Source organism: Nuphar pumila, unplaced genomic scaffold (genome assembly GCF_984573655.1).
Source record: "Nuphar pumila unplaced genomic scaffold, dmNupPumi1.hap1.1 HAP1_SCAFFOLD_718, whole genome shotgun sequence".
NCBI classification, from domain to species: domain Eukaryota; kingdom Viridiplantae; phylum Streptophyta; class Magnoliopsida; order Nymphaeales; family Nymphaeaceae; genus Nuphar; species Nuphar pumila.
Window position 1 is genome coordinate 1 of NW_028323464.1, and position 22,076 is coordinate 22,076.

General features: G+C 54.8%; 3 protein-coding genes and 1 pseudogene across 3 annotated transcripts; 3 read left to right on the forward strand and 1 right to left on the reverse strand.

Annotated features, from left to right (window-relative positions):
- Nucleotides 1-1,146: 1,146 nt before the first annotated feature.
- Nucleotides 1,147-2,211, reverse strand: LOC149809868 (uncharacterized). The gene has a single exon (XM_089994573.1). The coding sequence runs from the start codon at nt 2,209-2,211 to the stop codon at nt 1,147-1,149; it is 1,065 nt and encodes a 354-aa protein (XP_089850699.1).
- Nucleotides 2,212-6,123: 3,912 nt separating this feature from the next.
- LOC149809869 (uncharacterized) lies at nt 6,124-8,791 on the forward strand. Its single transcript, XM_089994574.1, has 4 exons — nt 6,124-6,312; nt 7,223-7,620; nt 8,304-8,479; nt 8,652-8,791. The coding sequence occupies exons 1-4, from the start codon at nt 6,124-6,126 to the stop codon at nt 8,789-8,791; spliced, it is 903 nt and encodes a 300-aa protein (XP_089850700.1).
- A 460-nt stretch (nt 8,792-9,251) lies between these two features.
- LOC149809870 (uncharacterized) lies at nt 9,252-10,547 on the forward strand. The gene is made up of 2 exons (XM_089994575.1): nt 9,252-9,599; nt 10,176-10,547. Exons 1-2 carry the CDS (start codon nt 9,252-9,254, stop codon nt 10,545-10,547), a joined length of 720 nt encoding a protein of 239 aa, XP_089850701.1.
- Nucleotides 10,548-11,511: 964 nt separating this feature from the next.
- Nucleotides 11,512-12,849, forward strand: LOC149809871 (isopentenyl-diphosphate delta-isomerase pseudogene; annotated as a pseudogene).
- The last annotated feature ends 9,227 nt before the right edge of the window (nt 12,850-22,076 follow it).

Below are 22,076 nucleotides of genomic sequence, written 5' to 3' on the forward strand. Positions count from 1 at the left end.
AAACCCTGTGACGCCTTGCTGGTGAGTACAGGGTTTTGAATAATGGCCAACATTGCCTGATTACGTTACGCGTGTATTCCTCAGTGGATTTGAGGTTGGGAATGTCCATGTGGATGCGACAGTGTTTTGAGACAATGCATCATCATTACATCGCACAGAGAAAGAGCAAGAGCTACGGGTTAGGCCGAAAACAACCACATCAACACATTCGAAACAATACAGCTCATTGAACGTCGGCGGTCGGGACAGGCAAGCCTGTCATGAACGCGCGGCCGCTCGCACGAGCCAGAACTTGAAGAGAGCGCCGATACATCACACCATTGCCCCTACAAAGGCCGATGCTGAGTTCACAAAGCGCGTTTGTGACAAATCCCGCCTTGATAACTTCCCCTCCAGCGCTCGCTGTTGTCGCTAGAGTATTGAGCAGCTCCATAGCCCCGTTAGCCATGCGCCCGAAAGTTTCATGCGACAGTGGGCTGAAGGCATAGCCGTTGGGGTCAGCGGATTGATACTTTGTCCGCTTCAGTTGATCGCGATGCGCCGCTGCGCCACCCTCTGTCTGTGCGATTTGCGCAAAGGAGGGGTGCGCAGGGGTGCACCACGGAGATGTCCGCGACCGTGAGTCCGCCGGGTAGAACGAGCAAGATGTCTCCACGCGCAGCAGAGTGGGCTGCGATTGCGGCAGCTTGCACGCCAGGCAACACTCAGAGTGTTGGCTCCACAGATGATGCAATCCCAGCGCGGGAGGCAATGCGGCGCCAAATCTCTGTGAGAATGTTGTGGCGCAACGTCATTGACGTGCACTGTGACCGGCAGGTCAACGCGTGGTCGACATCCCCCGCTCGCATGTACTGCCCACAGCAGCACCGGACGCCAGGTGCATTGGTAGGCATGTGCGTCAGACCGAGACGGTGGCGCATGGCGCCGGTGAAGTCCGAGTCTGTGAGCTGTAGCGCCATGGATAGTGGCAGCGTGTCCATCCATATGGAGGAAGCGCGACATGCGCAGCTGAGCATGCGAGCTAGGTCGCGGCGGCCGTCTTCGGTGTTGGTGTCGAATGATGCCAAGAGCTCGTCGCTGCGGCGCTGAGCCACGAATCGCGCGTACGTGCGCTGTACACCCGGGAGGACTGTGTCGATACATTCCTCATTGATGTCCAGGGCGTCCGGGGGGCCAGAGCTCTTTCGCGTGTAGCGCCTGCCAATCTTGCGTAAGACAGGCGCCAATGGGGCTAGCAAAGGGGCGGAATTGCTGTGGCCCGTCACGCATGGTGGTTTCAGCCATGGCTGCGGCGGATAGAAAGGAAGCCTTTGCTTCCAAGGCTGTGGTGGTGCGAATACCCATGCCTCCGTGACGGAGCGGCAGCGTCAATTGGCCGTCGCGCACATCGGCTTGTTCTGGGCGTTGCATGATAGCAAAGGTGGCCTGGGCTGCCTTGGCCTCAACTGCCTTGGCCTCAACGCGCTGGATGGAGTCACTGATAAGATTCCATGAGGTGACGCGCGGTAGGTGTGCGATGCGCATCTGCGCAGACGCGCGCAGGATGGCGAATTTGTCTTGCGCCGCTAGCGGAGTGTCGAGCATGTTGTCAATGCTGCTGCAAATGGTGTCTGCCTGCTTCTGTGCAAAGGCCGTGATGAAGGCGTCCGTGCCTACGGGGGTGCCAGCAGCTGCGAGGCCGTCGGCGCAGTGAGGGACGTCAAGTGCCACTGCTGTGTCGGCTGCGGCTTGTGCGTTGCGCGAGTACACCCCGCATTTGTCGGGGCGCACGTCCAGGTCTATGGATGACGCTAGGTCGCGGAGGGCAGGGAAAGTGGCGGTAACCGCGGCCGACTTGCCCAGGAGGAAGGTGTCATCCGTGTAGGCTACAGGGGCGACATGGGGGTGCGTCAGTCGCATTTTCTCGAGCTGATCCTGTGTGGTCAGTGAAAAGTAGAGGACGCCGCAAGGATCGCCTTGGCGAACACCGCACTCTGACATGATGGGCGGGGTGCCCTCGGGCGCTCCGCTGACAATTAGCCGGCTGGGCTGTCGGTATGCCCATGCAGCGAAAGGGAGCAGGGTGGGCTGATGCTTTGCAACAGCGTCGAGCATGGCGGTGCGTGAGAGGCTGTTGAACGCATTTTGGTAGTCCATCTGTACAGCGACACAGTCGGGGTCGGCTGCGAGGGCGGCGTTGATGGCATGGCCGACAATCTGGCTCCCTCCCATCATTACATCGCACAGAGAAAGAGCAAGAGCTACGGCTTAGGCCGAAAACAACCACATCAACACATTCAAAACAATGCAGCTCATTGAACGTCGGCGGTCGGGAAAGGCAAGCCTGTCATGAACGCGCGGGCCCGCTCCCTCCCATCATCATTACATCGCACAGAGAAAGAGCAAGAGCTACGGCTTAGGCCGAAAACAACCACATCAACACATTCGAAACAATACAGCTCATTGAACGTCAGCGGTCAAACGCGCGGCCGCTCGCACGAGCCAGAACTTGAAGAGAGCGCCGATACATCACACCATTGCCCCTACAAAGGCCGATGCTGAGTTCACGAAGCGCATTTGTGACAAATCCCGCCTTGATAACATCCCCTCCAGCGCTCGCTGTTGTCGCTAGAGTATTGAGCAGCTCCATAGCCCCGTTTCCCATGCGCCCGAAAGTCTCATGCGACAGTGGGCTGAAGGCATAGCCGTTGGGGTCAGCGGATTGATACTTTGTCCGCTTCAGTTGATCGCGATGCGCCGCTGCGCCACCCTCTGTCTGTGCGATTTGCGCAAAGGAGGGTGCGCAGGGGTGCACCACTGAGATGTCCGCGACCGTGAGTCCGCCGGGTAGAACGAGCAAGATGTCTCCACGCGCAGCAGAGTGGGCTGCGATTGGGGCAGCTTGCACGCCAGGCAACACTCTGAGTGTTGGCTCAACAGATGATGCAATCCCAGCGCGGGAGGTAATGCGGCGCCAAATCTCTGTGAGAATGTTGTGGCGCAACGTCATTGACGTGCACTGTGACCGGCAGGTCATCGGTGGTCGACATCCCCCGCTCGCATGTACTGCCCACAGCAGCACCGGACGCCAGGTGCATTGGTAGGCATGTGCGTCAGACTGAGACGGTGGCGCATGGCGCGGTGAAGTCCGAGTCTGTGAGCTGTAGCGCCATGGATAGTGGCAGCGTGTGTCCATCCATATGGAGGAAGCGCGACATGCGCAGCTGAGCATGCGAGCTAGGTCGCGGCGGCCGTCTTCGGTGTTGGTGTCGAATGATGCCAAGAGCTCGTCGCTGCGGTGCTGAGCCACGAATCGCGCGTACGTGCGCTGTACACCCGGGAGGACTGTGTCGATACATTCCTCATTGATGTCCAGGGCGTCCGGGGGCCAGAGCTCTTTCGCCGCGCCTTCCGCGTGTAGCGCCTGCCAATCTTGCGTAAGACAGGCGCCAATGGGGCTAGCAAAGGGGCGGAATTGCTGTGGCCCGTCACGCATGGTGGTTTCAGCCATGGCTGCGGCGGATAGAAAGGAAGCCTTTGCTTCCAAGGCTGTGGTGGTGCGAATACCCATGCCTCCGTGACGGAGCGGCAGCGTCAATTGGCCGTCGCGCACATCGGCTTGTTCTGGGCATTGCATGATATTAAAGGTGGCTTGGGCTGCCTTGGCCTCAACGCGCTGGATGGAGTCACTGATCAGATTCCATGAGGTGACGCGCGGTAGGTGTGCGATGCGCAACTGCGCAGACGCGCGCAGGATGGCGAATTTGTCTTGCGCCGCTAGCGGAGTGTCGAGCATGTTGTCAATGCTGCTGCAAATGGTGTCTGCCTGCTTCTGTGCAAAGGCCGTGATGAAGGCGTCCGTGCCTACGGGGGTGCCAGCAGCTGCGAGGCCGTCGGCGCAGTGAGGGACGTCACTCCCATCATCATCATCATCATCATCATCATCATCATCATCATCATCATCATCATCATCATCATCATCATCATCATCATCATCATCATGTGACATCGTGCTAGGTGATGCAATTGTTTATCTATTTTTTCATACATGCGGGTACAAAGCGCAAACCTTCCGGCCGGGCTGTGATGAGCCGATGGAGGGCCCGGATGATGCCCGTCTTACTTAGTTGTTTCGTTTGTGTGGCTGTGTGCTTTGTCTTCCTTTGTTTTTCATTCGCGTTTTGGTGGTCTTTCCTGGTTTGCCAGCCCTGTCGCTTGTAACACAAAGCGCAAACATGATGGTACACAGAAAAGTGTATTCACACAACGTAAGCTGCGGTCCTGCATGCAGTTCCTTGCTGTAACGCTTTGCTTGCAGTGCGTTGCTTTGTGTATGTGCAGTTCAAAGCTACGTTGCACGATCACCGGGCGGAAGAACAATCATTTTGTTGCCGGCCCTCGCGCCATGTGAATGATGCTGCAGTCCAATCCGAGCGAACCCTGCATGTCTGGAAGAGAAGGAGCCCAGGTAACATTCAAGGAGTGATGTCTAGCAATTTCTTCAGCACAAAGCGCTTCTGCGGCTTCCAGATCTGTCATTTGCGGTAGTGTTGCAACATGATACATCATCACATCACATAGACAATGGTAGGAAATGGACAACAAGCAAACTGCTCCAGATCTCACCACGCGCTGAGACCTGGAGCAGTTTTGAGGATGATGATGTATCATTTTACAACACTCCGTGCCCACATGGACATTGGCAACTTTAAGAAACACTTGGCAGTGTTTAGCTTGCATTGATTAACGCCCTGAACCAAGTTGATGACAGAGGCGCCTCAAGCTGCCACTCACATCGTGCATGGCATCCGTAATAATGATGATGTGTCTTTTTACAACACTGTCGCGTCCACATGGACATTGGCAACTCCAAGAAGCGTGGCCGAAGCTCGCTGATCAGGAGTGGCTAGAGTGGCGTGAACTACTTGGGAATCTGATCGCCGCATGGGTGTCGCGGCGTCGCGGTTCTTGTCGGAGCTTGGCGACCTGGTGGAGGCGGCAGGTCGGGTGTCCAAGGCCGCTTTCGTACGGACTGTGCGTCGGGAGCTCAGTTGCGCCCTGTGCAAGGGCAATGCGCGCATGTATTACAACTCTCTCTCGCGCATTGCCGTTCGTGTCGGGCACAACTTCCGGCCGGGGCTGTGATGAGCCGATGGAGGGCCCCGGATGATGCCCGTCTTACTTAGTTGTTTCGTTTGTGTCGCTGTGTGCTTTGTCTTCCTTTGTTTTTCATTCGCGTTTTGGTGGTCTCTCCTGGTTTGCCAGCCCTGTCGCTTGTAACACACTTGGGAATCTGATGATCGGAAACAAAACTGAAATGGATATGCCAGCCAAGACATTGCCCGAAGCCGGCAGATGTGCGTCTCGGACAGGTATTGTTGATGCTTTACCATTTAGGGGTGGAGATCAGGCTGTCTCGCCCGTTGTCAATGCCACCTTCTTTGGGCTGGCGTGTTCCATATCCTTTTGAGCTTTGTCTGGAGAGCATAAGTTGAACGACAAGTATGCACCTCCTTCCTAGCCACCGCTGCCATGGCTGAGGCAGGCATGCGATGAAGCACTGCGAAGGGGCGCTAGTACTGCTCAGCGGGCACAACATGCTCTCGCAGTCAGTCTACATTGGTAAAAATTCACAGGCGGGTAGCTTGGGAAAGCGTTGGCGTTGGCCTAGGAGGAAAGTCACGTCCTGTGCTGGCCCCAATGCATCAAGTTTCGAGCGTGTCCTTAGTGTCTGTGTCGTCTTTCATTGCCCACGGGGTACTTGGGATATCGAAATTATTACGGGATAATGCTCTATCCGATGTCGCCGGGATTTTGGGAGGATCTACGGTGTCATCGTCGATGTCCACAGACACAAGAAGGAATAACGGAAAGGCATTGATATTTGACACCGCGAGTTCTGGCCGTCGAAGATGAACTCTCTCATGGACTCAGCAATCCTGCCATCTCAGTAGCAATGAACACATGGCATGTAACATGCAAGAAGCACTACACAAGCTGTACCCTCGGTTTCTTTTCAGTCGTGCGTGTGGATATGCACTTTTGGAACATCACATACTTCCAGAATGCATCCACCGACCAATTGCCAGGTGATTTTATGAATTAAGCGAGTGGGTGTATCGACAGGGTGCACGTGCTTGCACCATGGCTACCAAGGAGGAAGCCAAGGAGGACAATGTGCCTGAGCTTACAGCCACGCAATATATCATCCTTGCTGAGTCTCAGAGGAAGAAACGTGCGCTTGCTGAAACCAGAACGAAGTACAATGCGTTGGTGGAGGAAAACAAGCGATTGCTTCTAGACAGGAACGAATCCGAGAGGCAAACGTTCGAGGTAAATCACGTTATGTCCTTGAACATGAGGTCAAATTGCATGATGAATCAGCTTTGTTACTGGTGAATTTGCGAGCTCCAGTGCTGTCGATGTCCAGGTGTAACCCGTTGCCTGCAAACAGCCGTAGCCACTGGATATTGGTGCAGTGCCGTGCACGTTCCTAATTTACGTAGAAAAAATGATTGTGATACATTTTATCCTGGGATTCAATGCGCTGCAAGGAGCATTTTCAGTCTGACCCATGCATAGCACGATGCTCATCTGCACATTCCGATGGTGTAAGTACGGTACGCGCAAATCGGCACTGGATGCCATGGCAGGAGGTGCACGCAGGTCACGAATTGCACAGCGTCGAGCAGAAAATTTCTCAGCTCGGTATTATAATGTGCTCCAACCTGTGACAAGGGGTCCACAATCAAGTATACCCGAGATTCAAAACTTGGGGGGGGCCATTGGGTGGGCCCTAAGCTGGACTGTGCCTTGCAGGAGATACCTTGTGAGCTGAAGTAGGGCTCAGAGGTTGCAAGGACTTCCTCAAACAAAGGAAAGATACGCCATGTAATTCTCGCTTCAGTTTTACACCTGATTACATAGCACTAATAGACTGTCAGCCTCAGCAGCCTCCCCACATTGAGGAGTGGCCTATTGCCTTGTTACCACATCGAAGTTGACAGCCCAGAGATGTTGAAGGAACACAAAGGGCTCCATCTCTCAATGTCCACAATCGTGGTTAAGAAAACAGCATTAAAGCCGTGCTTTGCCAGAACGCACCCATTTCTGCCCCAAATAATCATGCATATAGACCCACAAAGCAAACTGCCTGGAGAAGCACTGACGTAAGGTAAATCACATCATCATCATCGAAAGCATCGAAATATCTACAGAAATAAGTGCACTGTGATTTGCCCAGGTGACCGAGTACATGCGTCGGGAGATCCTGACCAAGAATGCCAGGATAGCTCAGCTGGAAAAGAGTGTCGAAGACGAGAGGCGCGAGTCCGAGGGCAAAATAAAGATGCTCAAACACCGCCTGGAAACCGGCCAAGCAGAAGCGCAGCTCAAGTACGATGAGATGGAAACAGACTATTCATCCCGTATAGATTCCGCCCTCGAAGAGTTGAACGCGGTGAATGAGTTCAAGGTGCTGAAAGAGAGCATGGAGCGAGAGCTACTGACGATGCGGGAGCAGAACGATGCGCTACAAACGAAGCTGGAAGAGGCGGAGCGAGAGGAGCAGCGGAGGTTCTTGGAGGCAACCACAAAGCTGAAGAAAAACTTCGAGCAGCGGCTGGAGGAAGTCAAGAAGAGGTAAGAGCAGAGGCAAACCCTACTGACATGGGTCCAATATAGGATATGAGGAGATCTGTATGTCAGGGTCTCAGACAGCCTGCGATTACCAGGGCAATGCAACAGCTTTCAACAGAGGCTAGAGGAAGGCAGTGCTTCGCCATCTTGCTTTCTGGATCTGCATCCCTGAAAATGCATTGTTATTTGGGGCAGAAATGGGTGCCAAACCCCATTCGGGCAAAGCCCTGGAGGAAGGGAAGGCGCATGCTCAGGTGAGATAGGTGGGATTGTGCATCACCCAATGACGGGGCGTCTGATATAACGAGGTAGTTTGTAGATCGGGGCGCCTCGAAGTCACAAATTTGTGGGGTGGACGCTCATCTGGACAAGAAAGGCAGAGGCACAGCAAGGTAGGCACGAGGGAAGGCTCAGGTATTCGAGCGCACAAAGCAATGATACAAGTACCGTAGTCTAGAAGCCAATTGACCAAAACACCTTATGCAACGCCACTCTTCGAGGGTACCTATAGGTACCAAAAATCGCGATGTATTCTATGTAATTTCCGGATCCAAACAGTTTTGAATAGAGAACGTGATGCAATGCAACGCTGGGTCACTTGGTCAATCTAGACTACGGTAGACAAGCAGAATCCTCTTTGCATAGGTCTAGCCCATTCGTGTGCCTACGATCTTCGTTGGTTGCAGGTATGAGGAGGACATGGACGATCGGTTAGATGCGTCGGTGAAGCGGATCTTGCAACAGAACAGACGCACAGCACAGGAGCTGCAGCTCCACATGGAGGAGAGCGAGCAGCTGCAGAAGGAGAACCGCATCCTCGAGGACGAACGCAAACGCCTCATGCAGGCACGCTTTGACAGCTGTGATTCGCCATGCACTTTTTGGGTTCAGTCGCATGGAAGTCCATGAATGTTGGGGACATTCATGTATGTCAAACCCCATTTTGATGAGACACTGGTTGGCAGGAGCATCATGCAATGATGCCGGTAGCATGGTTGGCATATGACTGGTAACCACTTTCTCGTATAACACAGTTGCAGCGAAGCTGACGACCCAGGCCTGGGATGTCAGCTTCGCAACAGTGACAAGTGTTCAATCGTGTTCCAATATTGCCTTGGCCATCATGTGGGCATGTCGCATGCAAATTAGGCCATTTGGTGACACAGCGCTGTGAGCGCAGCCCACTGTCAGTTTGCAACAACTGTCTGCGTGTGTCTTTATGAAGGCTTTTGCATGTGTGGTCAGCAGGTACTCCACTCTCCATTTGCACAATAGGCCTTCCACGGCATCGTGCATGTTAGTTTGTCAAGGGTATTTGTAACAAGCCACTTCGTGCCAGTTTGCTTTGTGTGTCTGTATCCCTGAAAATGCATGATTGACTGAGGCACTTGGGGGTTGAACCCCATTCTGGCGAAGAGCCGTAACGAGCATTGGCCATGCAATTTGATGACAGGGGTGTCCAGACATTGCTAAGAGGGTAGGGCAGCCCTGCTACTCCTCAAAGCGCCAAAGAGAGCTGTAAACCTGCCCGCCATGAATTGCTACGCACAACTTGGTCCAGCAAGGACTAAAATCCGTGTTGGACGACAATCCACAGCAACTGAAGCTTGCAGGAGCTTCAAATCAAGATCGAAATGGAGCAGGGATACGCGCAGAGGAACGCGAAGCAAGCACGGAGCATAACGGACGCAAACGAGAAGCTGTTTGCGTTGGAAAAGACGCTGCAGACGCTCGTGGACGACTTTGAGAAGGAGCGGGAGTTTATGCGGGAGCAATGGAACAAAGCGGCAGATGACATGCAACGAGAAGTACAAGGGTACAAACGCCTCGTGGAGGTGTTCCCCCGCATCAGAGTTGCTAACCCTTTTGCATTGTCCCCTTCCAAGAACGCAAAGCTGACAGCCTTCAACATGGCGGTAGCCCTACTCAGATGTGTCTATGATGTCTCTTTTCACAACTCTACCGCATCCACACGGATGTTGGTAACTCCCAGAACTACTTGGGAATCAGTGCTACCGTTACCATCACCTGAGGCCAGCGTACATGGACCAACCTGACTTACCATAGCCTGACCTGACATGTCTTCTCCGTCGTCGTCTTGTACCCTGCCACATAGGAGATCAGCCACAGCCGACCAAAGACGGCCTGTCAAATCCTTTGGGAGATCGTCGCAGCCTGTGCGGTCCTGAAACTGCCAATGTCCATATGTAGGTAGGGCTGTACAAATGCGTAGCTGGCAGAGATTTTTAGTGCTAGGTATATACTTACCATGTATGTGTTGAGATATTCGGAATGCAGGCGAACCCTGACATCCCTAGCTAAGGATGTCAGGGTTCGCCTCCATCCCAAGTATCTCAACAAAAGCGATGGACCAGGTGGTTGAAGCTGGCCCCGACAAAGTGTTAAAGGTCGTGGGTTCAATCCGAGCCGGGTGCAGGATTGAGTTGAACCGCCTTAGCTAAGGCACAAAGAGTTCGCACACTATAGCGACACCATTAATCAGCTAATTAATTACAGTCTAGTCATGGTTGTTTTGGTGATCGGTGTTGCTTGTGCAGTTGAAGACCAAGGAAGTCAAGAACATACGACGATTAGCGCAGGAAGTGCTTCTGCAACGCTCGGATGCCGAAATATTTCTCATCTCGTCCATCCAGCATGTCCGGAAGGAGATCGAGGCGGCTCAAGAACAGGTTCCATCAGCCCCTCGGAAGCACCACAGCATTGACATCTCGCAGCTGACCTGGGGGGAGAGGGAACGAATTCTTCGGCTGATTTTTGCAAAGATCAACAACCAGGCCCGCCAGTCACACTTTATGAGTCTGCCCAATCACAGCTTCGTTGATGACAGCATGCGCCCTGCAGTTCCCCCAGCCCCAGACCCGCAATTGCAGGGGCTGCGATCCGATGCAGGCCCAACGCAGTTAGTATAGCTCCTTTGATTTGTTGCATCGTGGATGGGTCCAAAACCAGTGCTTCGCCAGAATGGGTCTCGAGCCTCGTTTTTCTGCTGAAAATTCATCTTATTTTTCGGGTATCTGGACCCGGCAAATCAGAGGGTCTGACGAAATACTGTTCAAAAGGCAAGCATTTGTTGAGTGCACGTGGTTGACCCCCTTCTGGTACTGATTGCGAGTTAAGACCTTAGTGTAAACTACGGGGGATTCCTCATCCCTTGTCAGTATGCGTGGCGTTCAGCAATTGTTCATGGCGTGCTGTTGAAATGCAAAGCATTGTCTGACCGACAAACCATGGCGGGCGGCAAGCTTGCCGCCTTCCCACTCTAAAGCAGTGCACAAAGGTTGATCAATGAGCTTCCCGGTGGCTTTTGCTGTCCATGTGAACTGAACTTATGAGCCGCTCGACCCAAAAATGCGGTGGTTCCTGGGAGACCCCAGAACGTAACGTTTCGGGCATATTGGACATGACTACACACCTGTGCCTTGTACATTCACTGCCTGTCTCGGCACCGTCACAGGGTGGCAACTGCCAGGGCAACGGGCGCAGGCTCGAGTTCGCCGGTTGGCCTATTACGCGCTCGAATTCTCGGGTAGACGTCACCGATGTGTCATAAGCCAGATCGCGTTGTGTTGAGGCTCACTTTGCGGGTACTCGTCGATCGTCATGTTGCAAGCGTTATAATTTTCAAGCAGAAACACTACGCATTTCCCTTGCACTTGGCCTCTGGGATTTTGCTCGAGAAAGCGCATGCCTTTGAAACTGAAGTAAATCTCTATTTGTTGTCCTGGGACTCTTCCTTAGCCGCCACAGTAGTGTATAGCAGATTTATTGCAACGGTCGTTTGTCTGTTTTCTCCAATGCTCGGGTGCTTACGGTTGGTGCAATCTGTCAGCTTTCAAATTGGCAAAGTCAGGGTTCCTCATAGCCCGAGTGCGCTGCGCGCAACGAGTATGTCGACATGGTCGGGTATGTCCCATACAAGTACACCATAGATGTTCTGTTGTACGAGTTTGCACGAACGCAGATCAAGTGTTGTCCTCCAAAACCCGAAGTGAGCAAACCCACGATTGTGCAGGTGTCGGAACCCAAGAGGATTTCATGTTGAAGGACATGTGCATTCTAGTGGATGAAAATGATGTTGTGAAGGAGTATGTTTCCAAGAAAGATTGCCACAGGTTTGTTGAAGAATCACCCACAGGGCGTCTTCACCGTGCTTTCAGCGTCTTCTTGTTCAACAGCAAAAACGAGCTTCTGCTCCAGCAACGTGCGAGCAGCAAGGTCACCTTTCCAGACGTGCGTCATCTTTTTGACAAGTGAAGTCGTGCTCGTGTCCCCATCGGACGCTGCGACCCCGCCCTGTCAGGCTTGCTTCTACTGGAATGGTGGTGGTAGGTCATGCCGTTGGTCGCCATAAGTGCCTGAATCGGGGTCCATTCGTCGCCGGACGGATCATTCGGAGCACGTTTGTTGAGGAATTCTGCGGCCTCATCTTTGCATAGATGCCTGACATGTTGGTGGCTACGCCCTTGGCTACCCCGTTCACTGGTTCACAGGGCAACAGTGTTCTCTCTTCCGATTCCTGACACGCCAGTTTGCGCGTGCAAGCCTTGGATTATGATGAGTGCATATGCGTTTGGTTGAGTCCAAGTACCTCATGTCACTTTCGATCGGGAATTGGATGTATTGTGAATGAGGTTCACCCCAAGACCAGTGCTTTGCAACTGCTTGGCAGGCGCTCTATCTGGGGTGTTGAGAGAGCTTGCGGCATTTCAGGTGTGGACAAATTCGTGCTGCAGCCATCAACTTTGTGCACAAGATCCCCCAGAGGTCGATGACGAGGCGATGACAAGGCGGGGGGAGGTGCCGGGTGCTGTGGCTGGCGCTGTACGGAAGCTGAATCACGAGCTGGGCATCAACCCGGCCGAGTTGTCGCATGCCTCGTTCAAATTTTTGACTCGCCTCCACTACTGCGCAGCTGACTTTGACGACCTTGGACAATGCAGAGGCTGGGGAGAGCACGAGATGGACTACATCTTGTTTGTCAAGGCTGATGTGAATATTTCGCCTGCACCTGATGAGATTCAGGCAACAAAGTATGTCAGTGCAGCTGAGCTGCGGGCAATGATGGATCCAGAGTCTGGGCTGAAATGGTCTCCCTGGTTCAGGATCATTGCGGACAATTTTCTGTACCAGTGGTGGGAAGATCTTGATGGGGTGCTGTGTGATGGCAAGCATGCCGATTGGGAACGTATACACGTGTTGGATTGTAAATGAGCCCTTCAATCCCTTTGCAGAGCATATCCAATACCATATTCTCATAGCATAGGCCCCCGCACTGGACCATGTGGAAGAGCATTTCCTTTGACGCACTCCAGCACCCCTTGGCTAACCCTGAGGTTAGTGTTGAGAGTACTGGCAGAACTTCATCAAATGGAGTTGCCGTAATAACCATCAACAAGTGGGCGGTCACGGTCACCCTCTTGGACTCGACGCCAAGTTTACATACAGAACATGTGTTGTCAGGTCTTTACAAGCGACAGGGCTGGCAAAACAGGAAAAAACACAGAAACTAACACTGAAAACAATGACACAAACAAAGACAAAACACACAAGAAAACCAGCAACCTAAGCCACGCCGGGATCTTCCTGCGGTGCATCACACCCTGCATGGAAGTCCGAGCCGACGTTCACGGCGATACGAGAGAGGGACTTGTAGTACATGCGCGCGTTGCCCTTGCACAAAGCACAGCTGAGCTCCCGACGGACGCCACGTACGAAGGCAGCCTTGGACACTTGGTTCCCCCCCCCTGCCGCCAAGTCGCCAAGCTCCGAAAGGAAACGCGAGGCGGCGGAGCCCATGCGGCCAAACGACTCCACGGAGAGTGGGATGAAGTCGTAAGCGGAGCCCTCCCCAAACTCCTCGAAGGCTCGTTGCTTCCGCAGCTCCGCCTTCGCTGCCGCGGATCCGGCAACCTCTGCGGCATCGCGAACAAACGACGCGGCCACCGGGTGCGTAACAACGCAGTCAATGACGCGGACGCGGCCGTCAGGCCAGACAGTCAAAATATCCCCGCGACGAAGACCAGCAGCCCCCTGCGCCCCCGCAGCTGCAAGGCTGCTGTATTGCGGTTCCACGCTAGACGCGCAGCCCGCACGGTGGATGGCATGGCGCCAGGCCGAAACCCAGTAGTTATGGCGCATCGATGCCTCACCTGCATTGCGGTTGCACGAGAGAGCGTGGTCCGGCGTCGTGGAGTCGCCGGCGGTACAGTGGCAAGGCGGAACATCCACCGCCGTTGTCACCCCTAGACCGAGCAGGTGACGCCCCGCTGCAAAGAATTCTCCATTGCTAAGGCGCAAAGTGGGCGCGGTGGGCAGTCAGCCATGCAGATGCAGGTCCACAGGACGCGCTGCGGATACGCGCCGCCGCGCGCCGACCGTCCGCGGTGGTAGTGTCGCAAGCTTCGAGGAAGGCCGCGCCCAAGCGATCGCCAACGAGGCGTGACAATGACTTCTGAACCCCGGGCAGCGCCGCTTCAATAAACTCAGTTGGCAGGTCACGCGTGCTCTGGTCCCATTTGCATGCCTCGGATGCATCATCAAAGACACGTTGCCAAGCGGTCAACAACCCCGGCCTTGTCACACTCGAGAAAGGCTTGCATGCATCCGGGCCTTCCTTCATAACCGCTTGCGCTTTGGAGGCCGCCGCCACCAGCGCCGCGTCTGCGACAAGCGACGTTGCGTCGCGCAGCCCAAATCCGCCGTGCCGCAAGGGGAGTTTGAGCTGTTGAATCGCACTCACCGACCGTGCTCCAGTTACAGGCACCTGAAAAAGCGCAACAGCGGCCGCTGGAATGGCTTCCTCCACTCGCGCAACGCTATGTTGCAGGGAGCCCCACGGCACCGTGCGCATGTTGTGCGCCATGCGAAGGGACAGGGAGGACCGGAGCAAGGCAAAGTGTGCCTGAAGACTGACCGGCAAGGCCCTGAGTTTGTGAATCTGTGCGATAACGGAGTCCGCGCGGGCGTCCAGGGTCGCTGCCTCGTACCTGTCCGTGCCGATTGGCGTGCCGCATACCGTGATTCCCTCCGGGCAATGCATGATGCCCAGGTCTGCCGCCAGCGCCGCAATTGCAGGCGAGGGGCCCGCGGTGAGCGCACTCTTGAGCGGCTGCACGCGCAAGCCAACGCTCGCAACCCCTTGCGCCCCTGTGAGCGCGAGAAACGCGGCACGCAGCGCGTCCACTTTGCCAACCAGGCTGATGTCGTCGGCGATCGCCATTGTGGCGACAGTGGGCGCCGCTGCTGAGGTGCGCTCCAGGATCTGTTGCAACACAAGGGCAAAGAGCAGCATGGCCAATGTGTCGCCTTGGCGCACCCCCATGCATGACTAAATCGGAGGAGTGCCCGCCTGCGCTCCAATAACATGCAGGTTCGTAGGGGCGCTGTACGACCACTGAACGTACGCCTACAACGAGGGCACGTGTTTCTGTACCGCCTTGAAGAGCGCCGACCGCTGTATTGAAGGCGTTTGCCATGTCAACGGTCAGTATTGCTGCCTCGGAGTCGGACGCTAGCGCTGAGCGGACGGCGTGCGCAAGGGCCTCTACTCCTCCAGAAACGCCAACCGCGAGCTGGAGAAGCGCAAGTGAACGACCAAGTTTCTCGCACGCGATCATTGCGCATAAGCCTGCGAGGCGGTATAGCACCTCCCCTATCGCAATGGGCCTTGCCCCACCGTCGGGCTTTTGCCCGTCGGGCTAGCCCGTCGGGCTAGCCCACGAGGGACGAGTCTAGCAGCGACGGATGGCGCGGGAGTTTGCCCGCAAGCATGTGGTTGATGAATTTTAGGGTGGCATTGAAGGCCTCGGATGAGCCTTTCACCGCAGCTAGCACGTGCTCGTACGTCATGCCGGTGGGCCCACCTGCCGAGCCGCGTTTGGCCTCGAGTCGCTCTAGAGCGCGCTTGAAAGTGTCCTCGTCAACGCGAAGCGGCGAATTGTTGTCCTCCATCGGGGCCGGGGGCTCAGCGAATGACCTCGCGATGACCTCAGGCAGACGGGTATCAGCCAGGGGCGCTGACGCCAGCATGCGTGCGGCGCGTGTCACACTGCCAAATGCGAGCATGCGTTCCATACGCAACGCCATGATGTGTTCGGCTGACAGCTTGCGGCGCCAAACACGCGGGATAGCCACCTCTCGCTCATCCGTGACCTCGTCATCGTCCTCGTCCTCAAGGGCTTCGCCCGCCTGTATGCGTGCCATGCGGGCCAGCGCGCGCCGATTGCGCCCGTGTGACCCGCGGCTGTCCGCCAGCGCATGTCGCGTAAGGTACGCGAGGACATCCAAAGCAGCCTCTGCGTGCGGACGGCCGTCGGCACTGTTTGCGGAATTATGCTACGCGCGGTAGGGCGGCGGGCTGGCGTTTGGTGGTTGACGGCGCGCAAGGCGCCTGTGCGTGAGCGTGCGGCCGGTGTGCTCGGCGGTCAGCCACGTCCGCGCGTCAATGGCGCTGGTGATGCGCGGTGCTGTTGCTGCCTGACGGACGTTCCAGCACTTGGGCCGGCAGCTATTGGCGTGGGCAGCGCATTGATCGGCATCGGCGCGGGCGGCGGCGGGGGGGCGGCACGCGGCATTCGAGCCGGGGCTGGCACAGTCGGGAGTTGCGAAGGCATGACAGCGGCAGCTGGATGCGCATTGAATGCGGAGCGAGCGGTGCTCGGTGCCGAGGGGGCTGAGGGGGCCTGGGCGCGGCGCTGCAGTGGCATCGGCAGGGCGCTTCGGGGCTCACCGCTGGCATGGGGGACGGGCGCAGTCGGCGGCAGCGGAGTGGGCTCAAGCAGCGGCGGAGAGCGGCGTGGAACATCGTTACCAACACCTTGCCGATGCAGCAGTGCACGAGGGCGCAGGTGGGGGCCCCGCGGCAGCACTGGCGGCTCGACACGGGTGGGAGCCGCATCGCAAGCTTGTCGCTGCGACCGAGCCAACAAAGCAGCCGCATGCGGTGTAGACGCGGCTTGGCATGTCGGCCACGCTGACAAATCGTCGCTCGGCAAGCGGGGGGGACTATGTCTCGTCCCAGGGCTACCAGGCAACTGTGCAGGCTGCTCGTGCCGCCATGAGATAGACGCGCCTTCACAGCGCGCGACAACAGTAATTGCTGGAGCGCAGGCGCGCGACAGCGCTCGAGCGGCGGTGACAAGTGCCTCGCAGCGCTGGCTTTCTTGCGGTAATAAAGCAGCGACATTGCGTGCCAGGCTGCGCGTGGCGTAAACATCTGCCAGACACACCCGTTTGCATGCCGGCAAAGGGTTGCTGGGCGGACCTTGTGGCCCATGTTTGCGGGCAAGCGCAATGTCTGTTGGCCGTGGATGGGGTGGCGGCGGAGGCAGGGCCTCTCGCAGCGGCTGCGCGGCCCGAGGCATTTGCGAGCTTTGTGTTGGAGGGGCGCATGCGGGGGTGACGTGCGGCGGTGAGGGGGGCAAGACTCCATCCTGCGGAGGAATCACAGACGATACCTCGGCCGAGGGCACATTGGGACATTGAGTCGGGGAGGCGCGAGCCGGGGTCTCCGACGCTGGCGGAGCTGACAGCGACGGGTCGCGCACGACCATATCCCCAGCCGGCACGAGGCTGGATTGATGGTGCGCCCGGAGGTGATCCAGCAGGTGCGTCTGCACATTGAAACTGGCCGAGCAGTGGCGCTCAGGACAGACAAAAAGGGGCGCCGGTGTACCCCACTCCGCTGGCAGTGCGTCACTCATGTTGTCAGGTACTTATATAGAAAACAAACCATGTGCTTTGTGCAAGGGCAACGCGCGCATGTACTACCGTAGTAAATTAAACATATGGTTCGTAACGCGTAACGCTGGGCCGGACAACCTTCCTTGGCGTTTATTATATTGGTAGCGCGTAATGATTGGGGGAAAAAAACACCTTGTGAACGGTTGTTTAATAAATGTTGGATGTAACGGGTAACTCTGTCCAGAATTTTCTTAAGGTGCCTGCGGCACCCTGTGTACCCTGGCCTATTCGAAGCCCGACACCAGAACGAACCCTGTCATGAATGTAAGCATATAAGGGCCCATCTTACCTTGCAGAAACCAGCATTTTGTCAACATGCACTGTCACGCACCGTCCACCCCAGCTGGGGCCGGTTCACGCAAGCAAAGGCAGTCATTGCTGTGTTTCAAGAAGGTGAAGGACATGACAACTGCTGAAAAAGCCGAACATGATGAGCGAGAATGGAATCGCATTGATGATTACTTGTTTGAGAAAGATGAGAGAGCGCCCCTGGTGTTAGATGTTAGTGCAGATGATGGTGATTGCCCGGCTGAGCTGGAGCGAAGGCAGAAGGAAGTAATCAGAAAGAGAGTTCTATCCCATGCACGTGTGAAACGCTTCCGAGAAAGGAAGGCTGCGCTGGCTTCCCAGGACGCACCAGCCCGCTTGCTCGACGATGGTGTGGATAGGGGTGAGTTGCCCGAGGGTTCCGATGGGGTGGATAGGGGTGAGTTGCCTGACACAGCTCAGACACAGCCCGCCAAGCGAAGGGTTGGCAGGCCCGAGGGTTCCAAGAACAAGCGAAAGCGACAGTACTCTCCTACACCTGTGGCACGGGACCAGAATGCGCGAGGCTTCGCCCGCAAGCGGTACAAATTGCTGTACCTTGAAAAAAAAATCGCCTGCGGCGCCAGTCATTTCCTCAACCGTATGAACGGTTGTTTAATAAATTGAAACGCGTAATGTTTTGGACTTCAACCTAATTGACGGTTGTTTAATAATGTAATGCCGTAACGCCCCTCATTTTCTCAACCATATGTTTAATTTACTACGGTACAAGAGGGGTTGGTGTGTCGTGTTGTAGCGCTCCTGCTTTGCTCTCCCTTACTCTTGTCGGCTGGCTGTTTTGATTGTCCTTTTCTTTCTTTCTTTGTTTTCCTGTGTGTTTAGTTTGATTTTCTTGCGTGTGTTCTTGAATTGAGTCGTCCTTGTCTGCAGTATATTTCTGCTTTGCTTTCCTGCTTCGTTGTAACACACTCCCTCTCTCGTATCGCCGTGAACGTCGGCTCGAACTTCCATGCAGGGTTTGATGCACCGCAGGAAGATCCCGGCGTGGCTTAGGTTGATGGCTTTCTTGTATGTTTTGTCTTTGTTTGTGTCATTGTTTTCAGTGTTAGTTTCTGTGTTTTTTCCTGTTTTGCCAGCCCTGTCGCTTGTAATACAAAGAAAACATACCCAACAATGATGCCACGCTCCCAAAGAACTTGCCCGTTTGGTCTTGTTACGGTTCTGCTTTCAACTCAGAATGCGAATTTTCGCATTCTGAGTTGAGGAAATTACAACACACTCATTCATGCCATGACAAACACACTCCGCAAACATGTGTTGTGCAGGGGGCGCTGGGCTTCAATCCCTCTTGATACCACAAAGGGGCATGACAATCGATAACAGACGCTGAGTCAAGTCGAGCTCAAATGGTTGCATGTGTTGATAGATAGATACGTGGACAGACGCAAAGGCTGGTCGTTGAGTCATCTAAGAGCATCCTCCGTGGAGATCACAGCTGGTGAAAATATGCCAAAAAGCTCTGTGGCAGGTATTGGCAAGCCGGACCGCCGAGCTCCAGCCATTCAGAAATGGCTGGCGGCAAGGTCTACTGCCTCAAGCACTCGCTCTGGCGTAGCGTGAAGCTGCATCGTTGCCCTGAGCTGGCATGCTGCGTAATCTCAGCTTCAAGTTGAGGACCAGAAGTTGCAATGCGGTATGTGACAGTATTACTTATTTTCAAGTGGTGCCATCGGCGAGCACGTGTTGGCTAGATCCAAGACAGCACTACACTCTGGCAGAGTGGCTTTGGTGAGTGGCAGAGTCTCTGCCAACAAGCTGTCTCTAGAGAGATAACGGCGGAGTCAGCAGGCTCCCACATCATGCGGCCGATCATGAGATCAAGTCTCTCAGACGTTTGCGACGTCTATCGATTATCTCCACTGATAAACATGCTGGGTTTGAATTCGCAAACTTGTCACGATGCTGACAATGCGCAGCAGGGTCCGTGGATTTGGACGCAATGCCAGCAAGGAAGCAGCCAGCTCATCAAGCTACGCCAGCACCAGGAGTAGGCCAGCACGGAAACAGCCAGCTCATCAAGCTATGCCAGAACAAGGAGTAGAGCTGCAAAGACGCCCAAAAGCGTGGTAGCATGTTGCACAATAAATGCAGCACCGTCAACAGGAGGAGGTGTTGCTGATGGCTGCACACACACCCAGACTTCAGTTTCAGGTTACTGGCATGCACATCTGCGCAGACATGCAGGATCCCTTTTTGGCAAGCTTCTCCTTGCCAGGTCATCAGGGATGCGGGTGGGTGGGTTCAGAGGGCAACGCACCTTCGCGTCATCGGCAAGGAGGCCGCTGCATGTCAGGGCAATCTATCAACAACAGCAAGCGCCAAACGGGGTGTCCCAGCGCTGACTTTCGCGTCACACTCCAGCACAGACCCAAAAAAAGGAGAGCTAGCAGATGCGATGATGCCATGTACTGTGACAATGCAAACAATTGGGCAATGAAAGTCACACTTTTGGACCCACTGTCGAGGTACTTGGACAATTTTTCAGCAACATACATACATGCTTGGGTATGAATACGCAAAAAGGGATCATGCTCCCAAAAGGTTCGCCCAAATGTTGGTATTGTTTACGGTACTTGCTCGATGCCGACGACGAGGATGATGTGGTATGTGTTAGCAACACTAGCGCACGATCACACGGTCATTGGCAACTCCAAATGCAACTCGGAAGTGGAACGTGCAGAATCCAAGAAGCGGCGAGGGCCGCACCAGCTGGATGATACCATCGATAACATGAACCACAGAGTTGCCGCACACAGTGCCTTGCAGTGCGGTGCCTCGGTAGTCGGGAAGAATGACATTGACTTTGTCCCCGGCAGGCCCAACCACAGACACAGTGGTGCCCGAAACCAAAATCGTGACAGTGGTGGCACCGAGGGTGGTCAGCGTGGTGCCATTTGCCAGGTCCTTGGCCTCGTAGACACCCTGAACGATGTGACCGTTCAGAATGCTAGTCAGCGTGGTGCCATCGATGCTGCTATTTTGAACACCAGCAAAGAGCGGGACTGCCGCTGTGTCACTGGGCAGGAAGATTGTGTAGCCTTGTGTGGTGCTGTTGAACATCGCCACGACTTCAGGGTTAAGCTGAGCTGTTGCCCTCGCCAGGCTTCCAGTGATGCAGTCCGCCTCGCCTGAGCAGTCCGCTGCTGTGGCGATGTTGACGCATGTTGAGTTCTGCAAAACGCAAACAGCGCTGTCAGCGGGTGTGTTGATGTATGTTGAGTTCTGTAACCGGAAGCAGCGCTGTCAGCGTGGATGTTGACGTATGTGGAGTTCTCTGGCATAGGCAGCAGCTGTCCAAGGAGCATACACAATGCCGTCAGGCGGCTGTGCTTGTTGTTGCATGTCACATCGTCAAGTGTTCTCCAGCCGTTCTTGATTCAGAATTTGTCTTCATCGCACAACTCGTCTATTGAGCCTATCTGGAAGTCGCATCACTATAGAGATGTTGCGGCTCAAAGACTGGGCTGGTGTCAAGGGCGTTACAGTCTGAAAGGCAGGAGCATCCAGGCAGGATACTGTAACTGTGGTAGATTGAGAAGCAACTGGGATCAGGCCCCTGTGCGGTTGCCACGGGTGTGGCGAAACAGGCAAAAGAGAACAGGAAAACTGTGAACTAAGGATGAATTATCCCAGGCCTGACTGTCTCAACTGCTGACGTTCATGATGATGGGTTGCAGGTGCGAGACTGCAGCGCTTCGTCAGAATGGGGTTTGATGGTTTTTTCAGGCATCCGGACCCGCAAATCGCACCGTCTGGTGAGAGGCAGCAAAATCACCTGGCAAGCCCACTTACGGCCAAGTTCCCATCACGTCTGCGGCGACTTTCACTGTCCTGCCCCTAATCCCCACGGAATCTTCCAAACCTAATCATAATATGACTATGCAAATTGCTGACATGCACTGAGGTTCGAGGTGACCTATCGTGGGCACCGCAATTGAATAATAGTCGTTACCAAGTGCGTTTCACATGCAGCAAGCTCGCCTGGACACATATTGAATGTAGCAACACATTGCAATGATTGTTTCTGATTAGCATGCACATGAAGACCTTGAGAAAGCATGGAAATGGAAAACCTGCGCCAGGCTAGGTGACCTCATCATGGCTGTTAGTCACATGTACTTGTTGGGTCATATTGTGGAATATTTCAGGGTCAGCAGGCACATGAGTTTCTAGATGAGTACCAAACATGCAACTTCGTTTGGTTTGTCATTGATTTGAGTTTAAAAGGTCCATACATAGATTCTGGGCAGTTTTTCAAGCTGTGCGTATCAGATTTTGATCTGGTTGCACTTAGAGAGCTACAGCCCCTCGAAATTGGCCCTCTATCACCATGACTCAGGCACCCATACTCCCTTGAAAAACACAATTCG